This window comes from Chiloscyllium punctatum, chromosome 28 (genome assembly GCF_047496795.1).
Source record: "Chiloscyllium punctatum isolate Juve2018m chromosome 28, sChiPun1.3, whole genome shotgun sequence".
Lineage (NCBI taxonomy): Eukaryota > Metazoa > Chordata > Chondrichthyes > Orectolobiformes > Hemiscylliidae > Chiloscyllium > Chiloscyllium punctatum.
The window spans coordinates 14,492,060-14,515,856 of record NC_092766.1 but is presented as its reverse complement, the minus strand read 5'-3'; the positions used below and the strand labels follow the sequence as shown (position 1 = coordinate 14,515,856).

Here is a 23,797-nt window from a genome sequence, read left to right as displayed (position 1 = left end):
CCTCTCTTGCCTCCCTTTTTATCCTTCCTGTAGCATTTGTATCCTGGAACATTAAGCTGCCAGTCCTGCCCATCCTGAGCCATGTTTCTGTAATTGCTATGATATCCCAGTCCCATGTTCCGAACCATGCCCTGAGTTCACCTGCCTTCCCTGTTCGGCCCCTTGCATTGAAATAAATGCAGATTATTTATTATCGCTGTCAGTGAATTGTTTGACTCATGACATGACTGCCATCTGGGCTAAGGGGTGGGTATTACACCCACATCCTGACAAGAAAAAAATTACTAGGATCAACCTTTCTGTTTATCATAGACATGGAGTCAGACAGCACGGAGAATGCTGACCAGGTTTCCCAAACTAAACTACTCCCATTTGTCTGCGTGTGGCCCATATCCCGCCAATCCGCTGTTTACCAATTAGTTACTTATTTATGCTACATAACTCTGCGGTCTGCCTGTATTTCTTGCAAGACAAAGCTTTTCACTGTGCCTCGGTACATGTGGCAATAAATCCAGTCCAGTCCAGTCTAGTTCAACTCGTGACGCTGAGGGAAAATCTTTTAAATGTAACCGTGCCTGCACCTTGCTCTGAAAGATTATTCCACACGTGAGCCAGCACTGTGTGGAAAAGGCCCTCCGATCCCTTTTCCCCTTTAAACGTACCCCCTCCACTTTTGGATTCCCATCTCCTCACCTTAGCTATACCCCTCGTGGTTTTATAAACCTCGACAAGGACACCCCTCAGCCTCTGACCTTCCAGGGAGGAAAGAAAGAGTCCCAGTCTCTCCCTATAACTCGAGCCTCCCAGTCTCGGTAACATCCTGGTAAATCCTTTCTGCACCCTTTAAAGGTTTAATAACAACCTTCCTATAGCAGGGCAACCAGAATTGTACATAGTACTGCAAATGTGGCCTCACCAATGTCCTATACCGCTGTAAGATGACATCCCAACTCCAGTACTCAATGCTCTGACTGATGAAGGTAAGCGTGCCAAATGTCTCCTACTCCTCCCACAGTCCAATGATGTGCAAGTCAGGGTGGATTGGCCATGATAAATTGTCCCGTAGTGTTCAGGGATGTGCAGGTTAGGGTGGATTGGCCATGCTAAACTGTCCCGTAGTGCCCAGGGATGTGCAGGTTAGGGTGGATTGGCCATGGGAAATTGTTCCATAGTGCCCAGGGATGGATTGGCCATGGGAAATTGTCCCATAGTGCCCAGGGATGTGCAAGTCAGGGTGGATTGGCCATGCTAAACTGTCCCATAGTGCCCAGGGATGTGCAAGTCAGGGTGGATTGGCCATGGGAAATTGTCCCATAGTGCCCAGGGATGTGCAGGTTAGGGTGGATTGGCCATGGGAAATTGTCCCATAGTGTCCAGGGATGTGCAAGTCAGGGTGGATTGGCCATGCTAAACTGTCCCATAGTGCCCAGGGATGTGCAAGTCAGGGTGGATTGGCCATGGGAAATTGTCCCATAGTGCCCAGGGATGTGCAGGTTAGGGTGGATTGGCCATGCTAAACTGTCCCATAGTGCCCAGGGATGTGCAGGTTAGGGTGGATTGGCCATGGGAAATTGTCCCATAGTGCCCAGGGATGTGCAGGTTAGGGTGGATTGGCCATGCTAAACTGTCCCATAGTGCCCAGGGATGTGCAAGTCAGGGTGGGTTGGCCGTGGGAAATTGTCCCATAGTGCCCAGGGATGTGCAAGTCAGGGTGGATTGGCCATGCTAAACTGTCCCATAGTGCCCAGGGATGTGCAAGTCAGGGTGGGTTGGCCGTGGGAAATTGTCCCATAGTGCCCAGGGATGTGCAAGTCAGGGTGGATTGGCCATGCTAAACTGTCCCATAGTGTTAGGTGCATTAGTCAGGGATAAATGTAGGGGAATGGCTCTGGGTGGGTTACTCTTCGGCGGGCCAGTGTGGACCTGTTGGACCGAATGGCCTGTTTCCACACTGTAGGGAATCTAATCACTGCATAAAAAACCGAAAGAACTGCTGGAAATCAGAAACAAAACCAGAAATTGCTGGAGAAGCTCTGCAGGAATGACAGCATCTGAGGAAGGACGACCGAACCCAAGATGTTAATTCTGGTTCACGCAGAGCAAGAGGGTAGTGCAGCGCAGGAGCAGTCCCTTCGGCCCCTCCATGTCTATCGTTATGCCCTACCTAACCTACAAAAACTCCCTTATACGCCCCGTATCCCTCTATTCCCTCCCTACTCACGATGCCTTTTAAATGTCGCCAGCGTGATGGCTTCCACCTCCCTCTGCGTGAAATACGTCCCTCACACGTCTCCCTTAAACTTGCCCCCTCTCACCTTGAAGTTGTGCACCCCCCCCCGCCACGTGTCACTGAACCTTCAACCCTTGCCCCCCACCGAGGGAATCCTCTGACTGTCGACGCCTCATATGATTTTCGACACTCTCTATCGGGATCTCCTCTCATTCACTGTTTTTCCAGTCATCGCAATCCCAGGCTCATTTTTTTTTTAATCCTCTCCTCGCAGCCGAGACCCTTGGTGGGCCTTCCCCCAAAACCTCCTTCCGGTAGCTGCCGACCAACTCTGACCACGCAAGACTCCCGACGCGGCCTGACGCGTGTGGGTTTGCCCCGGGCTCCATTTCTCCGCCGGGTCTGCTGAGCTTTTCCAGCAATCCCTTTTTCCGCGCCACCCTCCTCCGCCCGCCAGGCCTCTCTCTGTTCGACGACACGGCCCCCCCGTGACCTGGTTTGAGCCCCCCCCCCCGGGCTGCCTCCTCTTCGTTTCGGTTGACGTGTCCCTCCTTCGTTGGCAGGTGTGTCCGAACAAACGTTTCACCAAGAACTTCCTGGCTGCAAACCTGGTGGAGAAGCTACAGGGGGTGAGAGTGACCTCCAGCTCCCAGGGGGACCCAGCCCCCAGGAAGTGTGAGAAACATCAGAACGCTCTGACCCTGTTCTGTGCGGCCGACCAGAGGCTCCCCTGCAACTTGTGCCGGCCGTCCAAAGCTCACAGGTACAAACCCCACTGCCTGCGGGTTGCACAGATACCCCCACCCGGAGGCCTTCGACTGGGGCAGGTCCCCGACCCGAACCTCACCTGTAGCCCCTTCCTCCCCTGACCCTCTCTCTCCTCTCCTGTCTTCCTCTTCCCCCCACCCCCTCCCCACCCCCTCCCCACCCACTTTCCCCTCCTCTCCTTTCCCCCCTCCACTCTTTCCCCCCCTCCACTCTCTCCCCCCTCCTCTCTCCCTCCTCTCTCCCCCCCTCCTCTCTCCCCCCCCTCCACTCTTTCCCCCATCCACTCTCTCCCCCCTCCTCTCTCCCTCCTCTCTCCCCCCCCTCCTCTCTCCCCCCCCTCCACTCTTTCCCCCCTCCACTCTTTCCCCCCCTCCACTCTCTCCCCACTCTCCTCTCTCCCTCCTCTCTCCCCCCCTCCTCTCTCCCCCCCTCCTCTCTCCCCCCCCTCCTCTCTCCCCCCCTCCTCTCTCCCCCCCCTCCTCTCTCCCCCCCCCCTCTCTCCCCCCCCTCCTCTCTCCCCCCCCCCTCTCCCCCCCCCTCCTCTCTCCCCCCCTCCTCTCTCCCCCCCTCGTCTCTCCCCCCCTCCTCTCTCCCCCCTCCTCTCTCCCCCCTCCTCTCTCCCCCCTCCTCTCCCCCCCTCCTCTCTCCCACCCCTCCTCTCTCCCCCCCTCCTCTCTTCCCCCCCTCCTCTCTTCCCCCCCTCCTCTCTCCCCCCCCTCCTCTCTCCCCCCCCTCCTCTCTCCCCCCCCTCCTCTCTCCCCCCCCTCCTCGCTCCCCCCCCTCCTCGCTCCCCCCCCTCCTCGCTCCCCCCCCTCCTCGCTCCCCCCCTCCTCGCTCCCCCCCCTCCTCGCTCCCCCCCCCTCCTCGCTCCCCCCCCCTCCTCGCTCCCCCCCTCCTCGCTCCCCCCCCCCTCTCTCCCCCCCCCGCCTCTCCCCCCCGCCTCTCCCCCCCCCCGCCTCTCCCCCCCCGCCTCTCCCCCCCCGCCTCTCCCCCCCGCCTCTCCCCCCCGCCTCTCCCCCCCCCGCCTCTCCCCCCCCGCCTCTCCCCCCCCGCCTCTCCCCACCTTCACCCCTTCCCCCGTTCCCCCGCCTTTCCACCCCTTCCCCCCCTTCCCCCCCGTCCCCCCCTTCCCCCCCTTCCCCCCCTTCCCCCCCTCCCCTTCCCCCCCCCCTTCCCCCCCTTCCCCCCTCCCCTCCCCTTCCCCCCTTCCCCCCCTTCCCCCCTCCCCCCCTCCCCTCCCCCCATCCCCCCCTTCCCCCCTTCCCCCCCTCCCCCCCTTCCCCCCCCTTCTCCCCCCCTTCCCCCCGCACCCTTCCCCCCGCCTCTCCCCCCCACCTCTCCCCCTCGCCTCTCCCCCCTGCCTCTCCCCCCCGCCTCTCCTCATCCCTTCCCCTCTACCCCTCCCGCCTTTCCCTCCTCCCCCCTATCCCTACTCCCACCCCCCCCTTTCCCTCCTCCCACCTCCCCCCTTCCCCCCTCCCTCCCATTCCCCCCTCCCCTCCCCTTCCCCCCCCTTCCCCCCTCCCGGCTCTTCCCCCCCCTTCCCCCTTCCCATTCCCCCCTTCTCCCCTTCCCCCCCTTCCTCCCCCTTCCACCCCTTCCCCCCCACCTACCCTTCGCCCCAACCCTTCGCCCCAACCCTTCGCCCCAACCCTTCGCCCCAACCCTTCGCCCCAACCCTTCGCCCCAACCCTTCCCCCCAACCCTTCCCCCCAACCCTTCCCCCCAACCCTTCCCCCCAACCCTTCCCCCACCCCACCCACCCACCCCACCCTCTCCCCCCACCCTCTCCCCCCACCCCACCCACCCACCCTCTCCCCCCACCCTCTCCCCCCACCCTCTCCCCCCACCCTCTCCCCCCACCCTCTCCCCCCACCCTCTCCCCCCACCCTCTCCCCCACCCCACCCTTTCCCCCCACCCTTTCCCCCCCACCCTTTCCCCCTTCCCCCCCTTCTTCCCCCCCCCTCTTCCCCCCCCTCTTCCCCCCCCTCTCCCCCCCCTCTCCCCCCCCTCCCCCCCCCCCTCCCCCCCCCCCTCTCCCCCCCCTCCCCCCCCCCCCCCCCCCCCCCCTCCCCCCCCCCCCCTCCCCCCCCCCTCCCCCCCCCCTCTCCCCCCCCTCTCCCCCCCCCCTCTCCCCCCCCCCTCTCCCCCCCCCTCTCCCCCCCCTCTCCCCCCCTGTCCCCCCCCTCTCCCCCCCCCCTCTCCCCCCCTCCCCCCCCCTCCCCCCCCCTCCCCCCCCCCTCTCCCCCCCCTCTCCCCCCCTCTCCCCCCCTCTCCCCCCCCTCGTCCCCCCCCTCGTCCCCCCCCTCGTCCCCCCCCCGTCCCCCCCCTCGTCCCCCCCCCTCGTCCCCCCCCTCGTCCCCCCCCTCGTCCCCCCCCCTCGTCCCCCCCCTCGTCCCCCCCCTCGTCCCCCCCACTCTCCCCCCCCCTCTCCCCCCCCCCTCTCCCCCCCCTCTCCCCCCCCCTCTCCCCCCCTCTTCCCCCCCCTCTCCCCCCCCCTCTCCCCCCCTCCCCCCCCCTCCCCCCCCCTCCCCCCCCCTCTCCCCCCCCTCTCCCCCCCCTCGTCCCCCCCCTCGTCCCCCCCCTCGTCCCCCCCCTCGTCCCCCCCCTCGTCCCCCCCCTCGTCCCCCCCTCGTCCCCCCCCTCGTCCCCCCCCTCGTCCCCCCCCCTCGTCCCCCCCCTCGTCCCCCCCCTCGTCCCCCCCCTCGTCCCCCCCCTCGTCCCCCCCCTTCCCCCCCCCCCTTCCCCCCCCTTCCCCCCCCTTCCCCCACCCTTCCCCCCACCCTTCCCCCCACCCTTCCCCCCACCCTTCCCCCACCCTTCCCCCCCACCCTTCCCCCCCACCCTTCCCCCCCACCCTTCCCCCCCACCCTTCCCCCCCACCCTTCCCCCCCACCCTTCCCCCCCACCCTTCCCCCCACCCTTCCCCCCACCCTTCCCCCCACCCTTCCCCCCACCCTTCCCCCCACCCTTCCCCCCACCCTTCCCCCCACCCTTCCCCCCACCCTTCCCCCACCCTTCCCCCACCCGCCTTTCCCCACACTTCCCCCTTCCCCTTCCCCCCTTTCACCCCTTCCCCCCTCCCCCCTTCCCCCTCCCCCTTCCCCGCTTCCTCCCTCCCCTTCCCCCCCCGCACACACCCCTTTCCCCATCCTTCCCCCCCTTCCCCCTCCCCCCTTTCCCCACCCTTCCCCCCCTCCCCCCTTTCCCCACCCTTCCCCACCCTTCCCCCCCCTCCCCCTTCCCCTCCCCCTCCCCCTTCCCCTCCCCTCTCCCCCTTCCCCCCCCTCTCCCCCTTCCCCCCCTCTCCCCCTTCCCCCCCTCTCCCCCTTCCCCCCCCCTTCCCCCTCTCCCCCCTCTCCCCATTCCCCCTTCCCCCCCCCCACTTCCCCTTTCCACCCCCACCCTCCCCCCTTCCCTCCCCCCTTCCCTCCCCTTTCCCTCCCCCCCTTTTCCTCCCCCCCTTTCCCTCCCCCCCCTTTCCCTCCCCCCCTTTCCCCCCCCCCTTCCCCCCCCCACCCTTTCCCCCCCCACCCTTTCCCCCCACCCTTTCACCACCCCCCTTTCACCCCCCCCCCCGGCCTCACCCCTTTCACCCCCCCCTTTCCCCCCTTCCCCCCTTTCACCCCTTCCCCCTCCCCTCTTCCCCCATCCCCTTCCCCCCTCCGCCCTCCCCCCTTTCCCCACCCTTCCCCCTTCCCCTCCCTCTCCCCCCCTTCCCCTTTCCCCCCCCCACTTCCCCCTTCCCCCCCACTTCCCCCTTTCCACCCCCTCCCTCCCCCCTTTCCCCACCCTTCCCCCCCACCCTTCCCCCCCACCCTTCCCCCCCACCCTTCCCCCCCACCCTTCCCCCCCACCCTTCCTCCCCACCCTTCCCCCCCCCTTCCCCCCGCCCTTCCCCCCTCCCCCTTTCCCCACCCTTCCCCACCCTTCCCCCCCTCCCCCTTCCCCTCCCCCCTCCCCCTTCCCCTCCCCTCTCCCCCTTCCCCCCCCTCTCCCCCTTCCCCCCCCTCTCCCCCTTCCCCCCCCTTCCCCCCTCTCCCCCCTCTCCCCATTCCCCCTTCCCCCCCACTTCCCACTTTCCACCCCACCCTCCCCCCTCCCTCCCCCCTTCCCTCCCCTTTCCCTCCCCCCCTTTCCCTCCCCCCCTTTCCCCCCCCCTTTCCCCCCCCCCCTTCCCCCCCCCACCCTTCACCCCCCACCCTTTCCCCCCACCCTTTCACCACCCCCCTTTCACCCCCCCCCCCCCCCGGCCTCACCCCTTTCACCCCCCCCTTTCCCCCCTTCCCCCCTTTCACCCCTTCCCCCTCCCCCCTTCCCCAATCCCCTTCCCCCCTCCGCCCTCCCCCCTTTCCCCACCCTTCCCCCTTCCCCTCCCCTCTCCCCCCTTCCCCTTTCCCCCCCCACTTCCCCCTTCCCCCCCCACTTCCCCCTTTCCACCCCCTCCCTTCCCCCTTTCCCCACCCTTCCCCCCCACCCTTCCCCCCCACCCTTCCCCCCCACCCTTCCCCCCCACCCTTCCCCCCCACCCTTCCCCCCCACCCTTCCCCCCCACCCTTCCCCCCCACCCTTCCCCCCCACCCTTCCCCCCCACCCTTCCCCCCCACCCTTCCCCCCCACCCTTCCCCCCCACCCTTCCCCCCCACCCTTCCCCCCCACCCTTCCTCCCCACCCTTCCCCCCCACCCTTCCCCCCGCCCTTCCCCCACCGCCCTTCCCCACCCTTCCCCCCCCACCCTTCCCCCCCACCCTTCCCCCCCCACCCTTCCCCCCCCACCCTTCCCCCCCCACCCTTCCCCCCCCGCCACCCTTCCCCCCGCCACCCTTCCCCCCGCCACCCTTCCCCCCGCCACCCTTCCCCCCGCCACCCTTCCCCCGCCACCCTTCCCCCCGCCACCCTTCCCCCCGCCACCCTTCCCCCCGCCACCCTTCCCCCCGCCACCCTTCCCCCGCCACCCTTCCCCCCGCCACCCTTCCCCCCGCCACCCTTCCCCCCGCCACCCTTCCCCCCGCCACCCTTCCCCCCGCCACCCTTCCCCCCGCCACCCTTTCCCCCCCCACCCTTTCCCCCCCCACCCTTTCCCCCCCCACCCTTTCCCCCCCCACCCTTCCCCCCCCACCCTTTCCCCCCCACCCTTCCCCCCCCCCCACCCTTCCCCCCCCCCCACCCTTCCCCCCCCCCCCACCCTTCCCCCCCCCCCACCCTTCCCCCCCCCCCACCCTTTCACCCCCCCCCGGCCTCACCCCTTCACTTCCCCCCTTCACCCCCCCTTTCCCCCGTTCCCCCCTTTCACCCCTTCCCCCTCCCCCCCTTCCCCCCTCTGCCCTCCCCCCTTTCCCCACCCTTCCCCTTCCCCTCCCCTCTCCCCCCTTCCCCTTTTCCCCCCTACCACTTCCCCCTTCCCCCCCACTTCCCCCTTTCCACCCCCTCCCTCCCCCCTTTCCCCACTTTTCCCCCCACCCTTCCCCCACCCTCCCCCCCCCCCACCCTTCCCCCCCCACCCTTCCCCCCCCACCCTTCCCCCCCCCACCCTTCCCCCCCACCCTTCCCCCCCCCACCCTTCCCCCCCACCCTTCCCCCCCACCCTTCCCCCCCCCACCCTTCCCCCCCCAACCTTCCCCCCCCCCAACCTTCCCCCCCCCAACCTTCCCCCCCCCCCAACCTTCCCCCCCACCCCCCCTTCCCCCCACCCCCCCTTCCCCCCCCACCCTTCCCCCCGCCACCCTTCCCCCCCACCCTTCCCCCCCCACCCTTCCCCCCCCACTCTTTCCCCCCCACTCTTTCCCCCCCACCCTTTCCCCCCCACCCTTTCCCCCCCACCCTTTCCCCCCCCCCCACCCTTCCCCCCCCCACCCTTTTCCCCCCCCCCACCCTTTCCCCCCCCACCCTTTCACCCCCCCCCCCGGCCTCACCCCTTTCACTTCCCCCCCTTCACCCCCCCTTTCCCCCGTTCCCCCTTTCACCCCTTCCCCCTCCCCCCCCTTCCCCCCTCTGCCCTCCCCCCTTTCCCCACCCTTCCCCTTCCCCTCCCCTCTCCCCCTTCCCCTTTTCCCCCCTCCCACTTCCCCCCTTCCCCCCCACTTCCCCCCTTTCCACCCCCTCCCTCCCCCCTTTCCCCACTTTCCCCCCACCCTTCCCCCACCCTCCCCCCCCCCACCCTTCCCCCCCCACCCTTCCCCCCCCACCCTTCCCCCCCCACCCTTCCCCCCCCACCCTTCCCCCCCACCCTTCCCCCCCCCCCCACCCTTCCCCCCCCCCACCCTTCCCCCCCCCCACCCTTCCCCCCCCCCACCCTTCCCCCCCCACCCGCCCTTCCCCCCACCCCCCCTTCCCCCCACCCACCCTTCCCCCCCCACCCTTCCCCCCCCCCCACCCTTCCCCCCCCACCCTTCCCCCCCCCCACCCTTCCCCCCCACCCTTCCCCCCCTTCCCCCCTTTCCCCCCCACCCCTTCCCCCCCACCCCTTCCCCCCCCACCCTCCCCCCCCCCACCCTTCCCCCCCCCACCCTTCCCCCCCCACCCTTCCCCCCCCCACCCTCTCTCCCCACACCCTTCCCCCCCACCCTTCCCCCCCACCCTTCCCCCCCACCCTTCCCCCCCACCCTTCCCCCCCCACCCTTCCCCCCCCACCCTTCCCCCCCCACCCTTCCCCCCCACCCTTCCCCCCCACCCTTCCCCCCCACCCTTCCCCCCCACCCTTCCCCCCCACCCTTCCCCCCCCACCCTTTCCCCCCCACCCTTTCCCCCCCACCCTTTCCCCCCCACCCTTCCCCCCCACCCTTTCCCCCCCACCCTTTCCCCACCCTTTCCCCACCCTTTCCCCACCCTTTCCCCACCCTTTCCCCACCCTTTCCCCCACCCTTTCCCCTCCCTTTCCCCCCCCCTTTCCCCCCCCTTTCCCCCCCTTTCCCCCCCCCTTTCCCCCCCCTTTCCCCCCCTTTCCCCCCCCTTTCCCACCCCTTTCCCACCCCTTTCCCACCCCTTCCCCACCCCTTCCCCACCCCTTCCCCCCCTTTCTTCCCCCCCTTCTTCCCCCCCCTTTCTTCCCCCCCCCTTTCTTCCCCCCCCCTTTCTTCCCCCCCCTTTCTTCCCCCCCCTTTCTTCCCCCCCCTTTCTTCCCCCCCCTTTCTTCCCCCCCCTTTCTTCCCCCCCCTTCTTCCCCCCCTTTCTTCCCCCCCCCTTTCTTCCCCCCCCTTTCTTCCCCCCCCTTTCTTCCCCCCCCTTTCTTCCCCCCCCTTTCTTCCCCCCCCTTTCTTCCCCCCCTTTCTTCCCCCCCTTTCTTCCCCCCCCTTTCTTCCCCCCTTCCCCTACCCCCCCCTTCCCCTACCCCCCCCTTTCCCTACCCCCCCCTTTCCCTACCCCCCCCTTTCCCTACCCCCCCCTTTCCCCACCCTCCTTTCCCCACCCTCCTTTCCCCACCCTCCTTTCCCCACCCTCCTTTCCCCACCCTCCTTTCCCCACCCTCCTTTCCCCACCCCCCTTTCCCCACCCCCCCTTTCCCCACCCCCCTTTCCCCACCCCCCTTTCCCCACCCCCCTTTCCCCACCCCCCTTTCCCCACCCCCCTTTCCCCCACCCCCCTTTCCCCCACCCCCCTTTCCCCCACCCCCTTTCCCCCACCCCCCTTTCCCCCACCCCCCTTTCCCCCCCCCCCCCCCCCCCCCCCCCCCCCCTTCCCCCCCCCCCCCCCCCCCCCCCCCCCCCCCCCCCCCCTCCCCCCCCCCCCCCCCCCCCCCCCCCCCCCCCCCCTTTCCCCCACCCCCCTTTCCCCCCACCCCCCTTTCCCCCACCCCCCTTTCCCCCACCCCCCTTTCCCCCACCCCCCTTTCCCCCACCCCCCTTTCCCCCACCCCCCTTTCCCCACCCCCCTTTCCCCCACCCCCCTTTCCCCCACCCCCCTTTCCCCCACCCCCCTTTCCCCCACCCCCCTTTCCCCCACCCCCCTTTCCCCCACCCCCCTTTCCCCACCCCCTTCACCCCCCCCCTTTCACCCACCCCCCTTTCACCCACCCCCCTTTCACCCACCCCCCTTTCACCCACCCCCCTTTTACCCCACCCCCTTTTCCCCACCCCCCTTTTCCCCACCCTTCCCCCCCTTTTGCTCACCCTTCCCCCCCTTTTGCTCACCCTTCCCCCCCTTTTGCTCACCCTTCCCCCCCTTTTGCTCACCCTTCCCCCCCTTTTGCTCACCCTTCCCCCCCTTTTGCTCACCCTTCCCCCCCTTTTGCTCACCCTTCCCCCCCTTTTGCTCACCCCTTCCCCCCCTTTTGCCCACCCTTCCCCCCCTTTTGCCCACCCTTCCCCCCCCTTTCCTCACCCTTCCCCCCCTTTCCTCACCCTTCCCCCCCCTTTCCCTATCCTTCCCCTTCCCCCCTTTCCCTTCCCCTCTCCCCCTCTCCCTTCTGCCCTCCCCCTCTCTCCCCCTCCCCATCCTCATCACTCTCCTCCCCACTCTCCCCCTCCCTTCACCCCTACCCCTTCCCACTTCCACTCTCTCTCTCTCCTCCACCTCCCCCTCACCCCTTCTCTTTCACCTTCCCCCTTCCCCCTTCCCCTTCCCCTTCCACTTGCCTTGCTCTTTTCCCTTCCCCCTCCCCTCATCCTGCCTCATCACCCTCCCTTCCCCCTCTTCGTCCCTCCCTCCTACACCTCCCCCAGCCCTCCCCCTTTCCAGTCCCCCTTCCCCATCCCACCTTGCCCTTCCCCCACCCCCGTCCCCTTCCTACCCCCCCCCCCCCCCCACCTCCAATTCCCTCCCTCCCCCTCCCCCTCTCCTTCCCTCCCCTTCCCTCTCTGGGTGCTCTGACCCAGGGCTCGCAGTCTGAGGATTCGGGGGTTGAAGACGGTGGTGAGGAGATGGGTCTTCACCCAGAGCGCGGGAAGCCCGTGGGGTTCATTCCCACAGGGTGAAGTTGATACCAAAACACCGAATGTATTCAAGAGGCAGCTTGATAGAGGGCGAGAGGGGTCAAAGGTGAGGGGGAGAAAGCGGGATTAGGGTGTTGGGTTGGACGATCCGCCATGATGCTGAAGAATGGCAGGGCAGGGCCGAATGGCCGCCTCCCCGGTCCAATCTCCTACAAAAGATACAAATGATTGTGTCATTATAGAGCAGCACGGTGGCTCAGTGGTTAGCACTGCTGCCTCACAACGCCAGGGGCCTGGGTTCGATTCCAGCCTTGGGCAACCGAAGATTGTGTGACCTTTATTGTTGTCACGTGTACCTAAGTGCAAGTTTTTGTTTTGCGAGCAGTACGGGCAGGTCATTACAGATCACAGGGCGATTGATCGGAGCAAGGAACACCAAGAAACAGCTGCAACGAAGGTGCACGAAGGCCAAGATCAGCACTGGATGTGAAATCTAGAGGGGTCCAATCAGACATGTGTGATAACATAAAGCCATTCCTGAATCTGTTGGTGTGGGTGGTTATGTTTTTGGCAGAGATTCTAACCGGGGTGGGAGGGGTTTGAGGCAGCGGGAAGTGTACTCGGAGTCGGTGGGTGGAAGTTTGGCTTGTGTGATGGACTGGGCGGTGTTCACAACTTTCTACATGTTCTTACGGTTCTGGGCAGAGTAGTTTCTGTATCCGAACTGTGATTCTCCCCCAGTGTCTCGGTGTGTTTCCTCCGGTTTCCTCCACAGTCCAAAGATTAGCAGGTTAGGGTGGATTGGCCATGCTAAATTGTCCCATAGTGTTCAGGGATGTGCAGGTTAGGGTGGATTGGCCATGCTAAATTGTCCCATAGTGCCCAGGGATGTGCAGGTTAGGGTGGATTGGCCATGCTAAATTGTCCCATAGTGCCCAGGGATGTGCAGGTTAGGGTGGATTGGCCATGCTAAATTGTCCCATAGTGCCCAGGGATGTGCAGGTTAGGGTGGATTGGCCATGCTAAATTGTCCCATAGTGCCCAGGGATGTGCAGATTAGGGTGGATTGGCCATGCTAAATTGTTCCGTAGTGCCCAGGGATGTGCAGGTTAGGGTGGATTGGCCATGCTAAATTGTCCCATAGTGCCCAGGGAGGTGCAGGTTAGGGTGGGTTGGCCATGCTAAATTGTCCCATAGTGCCCAGGGATGTACAGGTTAGGGTGGGTTGGCCATGCTAAATTGTCCCATAGTGCCCATTGATGTGCAGGTTAGGGTGGATTGGCCATGCTAAATTGTCCTGTCGTGCCCAGGGATGTGCAGGTTAGGGTGGATTGGCCATGCTAAATTGTCCTGTCGTGCCCAGGGATGTGCAGGTTAGGGTGGATTGGCCATGCTAAATTGTCCCATAGTGCCCCAGGGATGTGCAGGTTAGGATAGATTGGCCATGCTAAATTGTCCCATAGTGCCCCAGGGATGTGCAGGTTAGGATAGATTGGCCATGCTAAATTGCCCTGTTATGGACTAGGCCAGACCACTCAAAATATTCGGAGGCAGGCAGCCCACACCGTAACTTTGCAATTTGTTTCAGTAAGTGTACAGTGAAAATTACCTGGAGTAACACTGGGCTGACTACCAGGTTTTAAAACAGACAAAATATTACTCACAAAATTACACAATGAAACACAAAGAACAGAATAAATAACCCCTCCAGACCTCAGTCTATCCAAACTAGCCTTAGTTATGCTGTTCCGAATATACACAACCCCCCTTATAGACAGAGCAAGAAATGAAGCAAAGGTTTAAAGGTCAAACTTCTACAAGGCAGAAGGACAAAGAGTCTAGCAGCCTGTCTTCACACAACCCACAGCTGAACTCCCTAACTCTTTCTGAATGATTGCTCAGTGGTTAGCACTGCTGCCTCACAGCACCAGGGTCCCAGGTTCGATTCCAGCCTCGGGCGACTGTCTGTGTGGAGTTTGCACATTCTCCCTGTGTCTGTAGTGGGTTTCCTCCGGGTGCTCCGGTTTCCTCCCACAGTCACAAAGATGTGCAGGTCAGGGTGGATTGGCCGTGCTAAATTGCCCCGTAGTGTTTGGTGCATTAGTCAGAGAGGAAGTGGGTCTGGGTGGGTTACTCTTCGGAGGGTCGGTGTGGACTGGTTGGGCCGAAGGGCCTGTCTCCACACTGTAGGGAATGGAATCTAAACTGCTCACCCTTCAGAACTGGCCACTCCTGTTTTATTATACAGGTCACTTCTAAAACATGACCACTTTGGCCCGAAGTCTCATCTGTTTACATATAAACAAAAAGTCCTCTCAAAATCCTCTTTCATTTCAAACTAACCATCTCGGAGCTGAGGTCTGTGTATGACCCCTCTGAAAAAACACCCAAGGGCACAGTATCCCTGGGAAAAGGAACAGCTTTTAGAAAAAAGCTTTGTGACACCTTCCTCCTTTAATAAATATTGAACCAAGAATATCAAAAGATGGGTTTGTGTTTAAAACCATTCAAAAACAATTTGGTTAATAATGTAAAACACATCCATACACTCTACTAACTATACACACGCAAATGTGCACAACCACATGCCAATTCAGATCTTGGTATACCCGTCACTGAATGCTCCCATATCTCATTCGAGTCTCGTTAAAGCATCAGCGATCAAGTCTTCGCAACCTGCCACATGCCCATTTGTCAAACAGAATGGCTGCAGCAACAAGCCGTGTCAAAAAACAGTCTGCCTTTTGTATTTAGATTCGATTCGATTCCCTACAGTGTGGAAACAGGCCCTTCGGCCCAACCGACCCCTCCGAAGAGTAACCCACCCAGACCCATTTCCCTCTGACTAATGCACCAGACACCATTTAGCACGGCCAATCCACCCTGACCTGCACATCTCTGGACTGTGGGAGGAAACCGGAGCACCCGGAGGGAACCCACGCAGACACGGGGAGGGGGAGAATGTGCAAACTCCACACAGTCAGACAGTCGCCTGAGGCTGGAATCGAACCTGGGACCCTGGTGCTGTGAGGCAGCAGTGCTAACCACTGAGCCACCCCGTTTTTGTCCTTAAATTTTTCCACAAATGTCAATGGGCCGTAATCCGTGTATACGATTATCTCAGATGCATTGCTGGTGATACAAACGATGAAAGGCTGTACTTAAAGTCTCTTTCTCCACCACTGAATACCTTTATTGATGAGCGTTCAACGTCCTGGGAAAAATACCCATTGGTCTTTCTATCCCCTCGTCATCCTCCTGCAGGAGCACCGCACCGCACATCACTGGCATCGATAGCCACTTTAAAAGGCTTCATGTAATCCAGGGTGGCTAATATTGGGGCACTGGTTAACACCGTTTTTAGACTGTCCAACGCCTTACGGCAGTATGCTGGCCACCGAAACCTCTCGTTGAACAATTCGGTGAGTGAAGCAGCTGCCCTGCTAAAATTCGGCACGAACCTTCGGTAAAAATCCAGTCAATCCCAGGGACTGTAGCACTGTCCGTTTCATCGAGGGTGTAGGAAATTGCCCAATGACCTTCGTTTTCGCATCCCGTGGGGCCATTTGTCCCTGTCCAATAACGTGGCCCAGGAAGGTGACTTGGGCTTTGACCAATTCACTTCTTACCAGGTTTACCACCGAGCCAGCCTTCCGAAGCCGACCGAACAAGTCCCGATAAGTGCCGTAAGTGTTCCTTCCCGGAGTGGCTGAAGATCACCAGGTCATCAATACACCACCCAGTTGGATAATCCAGCAGTGAGCTTATTAGTCAGTCTCTGAAATGTGGCTGGAGCATTTTTCTTACCAAATGGCATGACTTTGACCTGATATAGTCCATTTGGTGTTATGAAAGCTGAAATTGCCTTTGATCTCTCTGACAGTTACTTGCCAGTAACTTTTGAGCAAGTCCAACGTAGAAATGTAAGTTACTTCTCCCACCTTTTTGACACAGCCCGTGGAATTGGATATGCATCTGTCTTTGTAAGGGTGTTGACTTTGCCATCATAACCGTTGGGTCCCATCTGGCTTTGGCACCATGGCGATGGGTGAGCTCCAGTCACTGTAACTCACTTTGATTCCGCCATCTTGGACGTGCCCTCTATCTCCATCTGAACCTGTGCCAACTTTAGAGGGTTATGCCTATAAGGATGTTGCCTAAGCCAAACAGCATCTCCCTATATCTATGTCGTGCACAGTTAGGTTAGTAGTTCCCAGTTTATTTCCACCTTTCTCCCCGTGTAATAACTCTTTCAGGTCATTTCGACTTTCTTGTGGAGGGTAACTCAATAAGATTTTGACAACGTCCACATTGTCCAATTTGATTTGAGGAATGTCTAATTCAGAATTCTCTGAACTTGGCTCTTCCCTCTGTGCTGTCATTTAACACCTTCCCCTCTTGCTTCCTTCCCGATCAAAATACCCTTTGAGCAGATTCACATGACACACTCTGGTGAGATTTCCTCCTGTTTGGAGTCCTTGTCCAGTAGTTCACCCCACTCAATCTCTTCTCTATTTAATAAGGCCCACTAAACCTGGCTTTTAAAGATTTACCTCTTACTGGAAGTAACACCAATATATTATCCCCAATTGCAAATTTGACCCATAGTCCAAATGGGTGGTCTCGGAATTCTGACTTATTAATTTCTCCTGAATCAGCTTTAACAGGTCCTCTTACTTCATGCCAAACATTTATTCAAATGGACTGAATTTGATTAGATTACTTACAGGCCCTTCGGCCCAACAAGTCCACACCGACCCTCCGAAGCGCAACCCACCCATACCCCTACATTTGCCCCTTCACCTAACACTACGGGCAATTTAGCACGGGCCAATTCACCCTGACCTGCACATTTTTTGGACTGTGGGAGGACACCCAGAGGGGGCCCACGCAGACACGGGGAGAATGTGCAAACTCCACACAGTCAGTCGCCTGAGGCGGGAATTGAACCGGGGTCCCTGGTGCTGTGAGGTAGCAGTGCCAACCACCGTGCCGCCCACAATTTGATTGATTCATTTAGTGCACCTCTGATCGCAACAAGTCCAAACAGAACTCCCTTAGCCCAATCAGTTGGATAATCCTGACCATAAGCCCTTAACATGGTCTTTAGTGTTTAATGTCATCTCTCTAGCGTTCCCTGCGATTCCGGATGGTACGCTGTAGATTTGATTTACTTTATTCCCAAGTTATCCATAACCTCCTCAAATAGTTTGGATGTGAAATTTGATCCTTGATCTGACTTGATCTCTATTGGTAGTCCGTATCTAGTAAAAAAATTGATTAATTCTTCTACAACCCTGTAAGCTGAGATGTTGCATAATGGGATTGCCTCTGGAAATCTATCGATATATCCATTATCGTTAATAAATACTTGTTCACATTTTTTGTTTGAGGTAGGGGATTTACACAATCAACCAACTCTTGTGAAAGGTTCCTCAAATGCTGGAATAAGTATTAAAGGTGCAGGTTTTATTACTGTCTTCCGATTAGCTGACGCGTCGAGCAGAATAGAACTGCATCCTTGTGTAATCCAGGCCAGTAAAAATGTCTTTGTATTTTAGCCTGTGTTTTCCTCACCCCTAAATGACCTCTAAGTGATAACTCATGCGCCACTCTCAGCACCTCCTTTCGATACCCGACTGGCAAAACAATCTGATGAATCTCTGCCCATTTCTCATCTGCTTGAATGTGTGATGGTCTCCATTTCTTCATCAAGACATGATTTGTTAAGTAATAACACACAGGGATGCATTCACTCTTATTCTCTGTGCGTGCTTTTGATACAACTGTTCTTAAGTTCTCATCTTCCTGCTGGGACTCGATAAGCTTAGCAGAACGAAAGATCCTTGCGTGTTTACCTATTTACTCCTGCTCTGTCCCACTTACCCAATCAAAAAGGGTCCAATATAAAGTTGTGTCAGCTTCCTTCTCTGTGACTTTTGATCTCTTCTGCTCCAGCTCGCGCCTCTGTGATCTTGTTACGGCACAATCAGGGAAAATTCCTGAATAAACACCCTTCACTGTTTCAGTCAGTCTCCACTGGCTTTTCAACTTTTCGCCTACCTGCGAATCAGCTACACCGTCTGCAAGGACAAATTGTATTCCTGGAGCTGAGAGTTTAGTCCGGTACTCCTACCACAAATTCTCCACTTTTCTCTGGACTCTCTAGCCTCACTTTACATAATTGAACACTCTTTGTCTCGCCATGAATTCCTGTTACCAGAACTTTCTCTGGCAATAGTCCCTTCAGGTGTACATATCACCCATCAGCATGACAGACTAAGGGGGTCCAGTGTCCCTAAATATTGTAACCTGTTGCTCCTGGCCTATGTGAATAAACTTTTCCCTTGCGTGTATATTTTTTAAGCAGGTCAGGCACATCCTCCTTAATCAACCTCTGATCATCTTGTACACTCTGAGGCTGTTGTCTAACTTCCCTTGTTACTAGTCCAACAAAACTTCCAGGCTTGTCTGGTTTCCCTACATCTATCCTTCTCCTGGCCTACCAACACTCTGATTTTGTGTGGACCACTTTATTACAATGAAAACACCGGAGTTTTTTTTTAAACTTCCTTGTCCCCCCTCAAAGGTTTCTTCTTTACCCTGTGGTAAGTTCTCCTTATGATCTTCACTGACCTTTCCCTTTCCCACGTGATTTCCCTTTGCCCCAGTTTCTCTCTCTCATGGACTGAGATAGATTCTGGAAGACAAAACTGTGTTCTATGGACCAGCTCTTAACCATCAACCCCTTCAGCTGCTGACCCTGCTGTTTTAAGTCTCTGCTCTTCCACGTGGATTCTCAATACTTCGGCCAGCGGATTTTTCGAATTCCTCCAAAATAACTGCCACTCTAAGGGCGTCATAGGTTTATCTCTTTTTAAAGCTCTTCTCCATCAATTGAAATTACTCTGTTCGATCCTTTCAGACTCAAACTAAGTTTAACCAGGGTTCCTGAGATGCTGTCTACAGGCTTCTGGTACAAGTTCATGTGCACTTCAAATGGCTTCGTTCACTGCCTCATACTCCCCAGATGCCTCCTCAGATAAATATTCAAAGGCCTCGCTAGCCCCACCTACGAGGATCGACAAGCCCCACATGGTCACCGGCCACTGCATTTGTTTAGCCGCTTTTTCAAATGAGATGGAAAAACGGCTTCCGCATCCTTCCCCATCGAATCTCGGCGATACTTCAACATACTTAAACAGTTTCTCACCAGGCTTTCACCCACCGTGGATTTTGCTCATCCCGACTCTCTTCCTCAGTGGACTCACCTTCAGCCTTCATCTCCATCCTTTTGAGCTGGCTTCCCTTTTTAAGTAGGTAAAAACAATCTGCTGGAAACCAGATTCTGGATTCGTGGTGCTGGAAGAGCACAGCAGTTCAGGCAGCATCCAAGGAGCTTCCAAATCGACCTTTCGGGCGTTTCCTGATAAAGGGCTTTTGCCCGAAACGTCGATTACGAAGCTCCTCGGATGCTGCCTGAACTGCTGTGCTCTTCCAGCACCACGAATCCAGAATTCCCTTTTTAAGTGTCAGTTTCTGAAGTTCAAACTCTCTCTCTTTTTTTTCTTTCTCTTCTGCTTCTAACTGTAACTCAAACTGTTTCATTTCGAGTCATAGCGAAGTACAACATGGAAATAGACCCTTCGGTCCAACCCGTCCATGCTGAACAGGTATCCCAACCCAATCTAGTCCCACCTGCCAGCACCCAGCCCATATCCCTCCAAACCCTTCCTATTCATATACCCATCCAAATGCCTTTTAAATAGTGCAATTGTACCAGCCTTCACCACTTCCTCTGGCAGCTCATTCCATACACGTACCACCCTCTGCGTGAAACAGTTGCCCCTTAGGTCTCTTTTATATCTTTCCCCTCTCACCCTAAACCTATGCCCCTCTAGTTCTGGACTCCCCGATCCAAGGGAAAAGACTTTGCCTATTTATCCTATCCCATGCCCCTCATAATTTTGTAAACCTCTATAAGGTCACCCCTCAGCCTCCGACACTCCAGGGAAAACAGCCCCAGCCTGTTCAGCCTCTCCCAGTAGCTCAAATCCTCCAACCCTGGCAACATCCTTGTAAATCTTTTCTGAACCCTTTTAAGTTTTACAATATCTTTCCAATAGGAAGGAGACCAGAATTGCACGCAATACTCCAATAGTGGCCTAACCAATGTCCTGTACAGCTGCAACATGACTTCCCAACTCAATACTCTGACCAATAAAGGAGAGCATACTAAACGCCTTTTTCACTATCCTATCGACCTGCGACTCCACTTTCAAGGAGCTATGAACCTGCACTCCAAGGTCTCTTTGTTCAGCAACACTCCCCAGGACCTTACCATTCAGTGTATAAGTCCTGCTAAGATTTGCTTTCCCAAAATGCAGCACCTCGCATTTATCTGAATTAAACTCCATCTGCCACTTCTCGGCCCATTGGCCCATCTGATCAAGATTAGATTAGATTCGTTACAGTGTGGAAACAGGCTCTTTGGCCCAACAAGTCCACACTGGCCACTCTGAAGAGCAACCCACCCAGACCCATTCCCCTACATTTACCCCTTCACATAACACTACGGGCTATTTAGAATGGCCAATTCACCTAACCTGGACTTTTTTTTTTGGACTGTGGGAGCACTCAGAGGAAACCCACGCAGACACTGGGAGAATTACCTGGAGTACATTGGGCTGACTACCAGATTTTAAAACAGACAAACCTTTATTCACAAAATTACACAATGAAACACAAAGAACAGAATAAATAACCCCTCCAGACCTCAGTCTATCCAAACTAGCCTTAGTTATGCTGTTCCGAATATACACAACAGTCCCAATAAGCAACCCCCCCCTGTTAGACAGAGCAAGAAATGAAGCAAAGGTTTACAGGGTAGAATTTGGAAGGGCAGACGGACAGAGAGTATAGCAACCTGTTTCCACATAGCCCACAGCTGAACTCCCTCATTCTGAACTAAACTGCTCACCCTTCAGAACTGACCACTCCTGTTTAGTTATACAGGTCACTTCTAAAACATGACCACTTTGGCCTGAAGTCTCATCTGTTTACATATAAACAAAAAGGCCTCTCAAAAACCTCTTTCATCTCTGTACCAAACTAACCACCTCGGAGCTGAGGTCTGTGTATGACCCCTCTGAAAAAACACCCAAGGACACAGTATCCCTGGGAAAAGGAACAGCTTTTAGAAAAAAGCTTTGTGACACCCCATGGTGCCCAGAGATGTGCAGGTTAGGGTGGATTGGCCATGCTAAATTGTCCCGTAGTGCCCCAGGGATGTGCAGATTAGGGTGGATTGGCCATGCTAAATTGTCCCATAGTGCCCAGGGATGTGCAGGTTAGGGTGGGTTGGCCATGGGAAATTGTCCCATAGTGCCCAGGGATGTGCAGGTTAGGGTGGGTTGGCCATGGGAAATTGACCCATAGTGCCCAGGGATATGCAGGTTAGGGTGGGTTGGCCATGGGAAATTGACCCATAGTGCCCAGGGATATGCAGGTTAGGGTGGGTTGGCCATGGGAAATTGTCCCATAGTGCCCAGGGATGTGCAGGTTAGGGTGGGTTGGCCATGCTAAATTGTCCCATAGTGCCCAGGGATGTGCAGGTTAGGGTGGGTTGGCCATGCTAAATTGTCCCATAGTGTCCAGGGATGTGCAGGTTAGGGTGCGAGAGGCTTTGGGGGGAGTCAGGAAGGGAGTTATTCCTAGCCTCTGACCTGCTCTTGTAGCCAACGTGTGTATATGGTGTGTCCAACTGAGTTTCTGATTAGTGGTAACCCCCAGGATGTTGATAGTGGGGGGGGGGGGGAATTCAGTGATGGTAACACCATTGAACGTCAAGGGGGCGATGATTAGATTGTCTCTTGTTGGCGATAGCCTGGCATTTGCCACTTAGTGATGTCCAAGTGATGACATGTTGATGGAGCCTATTGCTGAGTGAATGCCCTTTCTTTCTATCTTGTTGTCCAGGAATTGCGATGTTTCTCTCGTCCAGGAGTTAACCGAAGAGTTCTCGGTAAGGCACACTCTCGCGAACGGTCCCAGGTGTTGGTTTCTGAGAGTTAGAGGCGTTGGTCACCTCAGGCCAGTGTCGATGGCGTTACTCCGGCTTCACTCCCAAACCAACCCTCCCCAGCCTCACCATCCCCGTTTTTACAACCTTCCAGCTCGGGATGTGGGAATTTTGGGACCGCGCAATGGGGGCGAGAGGTATCATTCCCAGCCCGTGGTGCGGGGGGGAGGGGGGGAAGGTGGGGCTAAATCTTTAGCATCGCCCAGGGATTTGGAGTCATGTGCAGGCCCGCTGTGGGGTGAGGGCGACGAGATTACCTCTTCCCCCCCCTCCCCCCCCCCCACCCCACCCCACCATGGGTCAGAACCCAATGGGCTTCCACGTGGGAGTCACTGTGTGGCACATGCTCTAGCCAACGGTGCCCAGTTGGCAGTGCCTCAACTCCCAGTTGCACATTGGCCCCCTCCGTGGCTGCGTAGGTTTCCTCCTGGTCCTCTGGTTTTCTTCCACCCCATCACTTACCCCCCCCCACTACCCCCTCACCCTTCTCTATCTCTTCCCCATCCCTCTCTCTCTCCCCACTCTCTTTCTCCACCCCTTCCCCCTCTCTTTTCACCCCCCCCCCCCTCAAATCTCCCCCATCTCTCTGTGCCCCCATCTGGCCCAACCCCCTTCACTCAATATCCCTCTCTCCACCCCTTTGTCTCCCCCTCCCTGTTCTATTCTCAGCCCCCTCGCTCCTACCCCCAAGCCTATCCCCTGCAACCCTTCTTTTCACTCTCTCCCCTGCACACCCATCCCCTCTCTCTCTGCCCTCTGACCCCCTCTCTGTCACCCCATTCCCCCCCGTTCCCCCCCGTCCCCCACCGTCCCCCACCCCGTCCCCCCCATCCCCCTCGTCCCCCTGCCCCCTGTCCCGTCCCCCTTGTCCCCACCCTTCCCCCCATCCCCCTCCTCTGTTCCCCCCCTCTCTGTTCCCCCCCCCCTCTGTCCCCCCCCTCTGGCCCCCCCAACTCTCTGTCCTCCCCCCCCCCCACCCCCTGCTGTCCCCTCCCTCTCTAACCGTACCCACCCTGTACCCCCCCCCCCCCCCCCATCCTCCCCGGGAGCCCCTGGCACTAACGTTCCTGTTTCCTCCTGGGGCCAGGCGAGGAAGGTGGAACTGAAGTCCACGATCCAGGAGGAGTTTGTCCGGTTGCTGGAGTTCCTGATTGAGGAGCGGGAGGCCCTCCTTCTGCAGTTAGACCAGGTCCATCAGGCTGCCCTCCAGGAGACAGGAGATGGAGAAGAGCCAACTCCAGCTCGGAGCCACCGTACTGCAGCTCGAACACTCCATCGCAGACATCAAGAGCAAACTCAACCGCCCCGTACCCCTGAAGGTACCCGACGGGGTACAGGGAGCCTTACCCTGGCCTGGGATTGGGCGTATAGGGTAGAGGAGCTTTACTCTGTATTCAATCCTGTACTGGGATTAGGGGGACAAGGTAGAGGGAGCTCTACTCCATATCCAACCCTGTCATGGGATTGGTGTGAAGAGAGCTTGACTCTGTGTCCAATCCTGTCTTGGGATTGGGGGGACAGGGTAGAGTAAGCTTTACTCTATATCCAACCCTGACATGGATTTGGGGGGGCACTGGGTAGAGGTCGCTTAACTCTGCATCCAACCCTGGCCTGGGATTAGAGGGATGGGGTAGAGAAAGCTTTACTCAGTATCTACTCCTGTCCTGGATTGGGGGTGACTTTAACACCATGCTGTCCCTGTCCTGGGAGTGTTAGATGGGGGGACAGTGTAGAGGGAGCTTTACTCTGTATCTAACCCCATGCGGTCCCTGTCCTGGGAGTGTTTGATTGGAGGGGGTGGGTGGGGGACAGTGTAGAGGAAGCTTTACTTTCAGTTTAAGGGTTGAGAG

At 58.9% G+C, this 23,797-nt stretch overlaps 1 protein-coding gene across 3 annotated transcripts in view; it reads left to right on the top strand.

The window, feature by feature from the left end:
* Nucleotides 1-410: 410 nt before the first annotated feature.
* Nucleotides 411-23,797, top strand: part of LOC140453833 (zinc-binding protein A33-like) — a 61,478-nt gene continuing 38,091 nt past the window's right edge. For 2 of the 3 annotated variants that reach the window (XM_072548717.1, XM_072548716.1), the window contains exons 1-3: nucleotides 411-980; nucleotides 2,794-2,993; nucleotides 21,845-21,890. In XM_072548717.1, the coding sequence (XP_072404818.1) occupies nucleotides 975-980; nucleotides 2,794-2,993; nucleotides 21,845-21,890 (252 nt within the window). In that variant the 5' untranslated portion in view covers nucleotides 411-974. Of the gene's footprint in view, nucleotides 981-2,793; nucleotides 2,994-21,844; nucleotides 21,891-23,044; nucleotides 23,267-23,797 lie in introns of those variants that run through there. The other variant, XM_072548718.1, reaches the window with a different exon arrangement.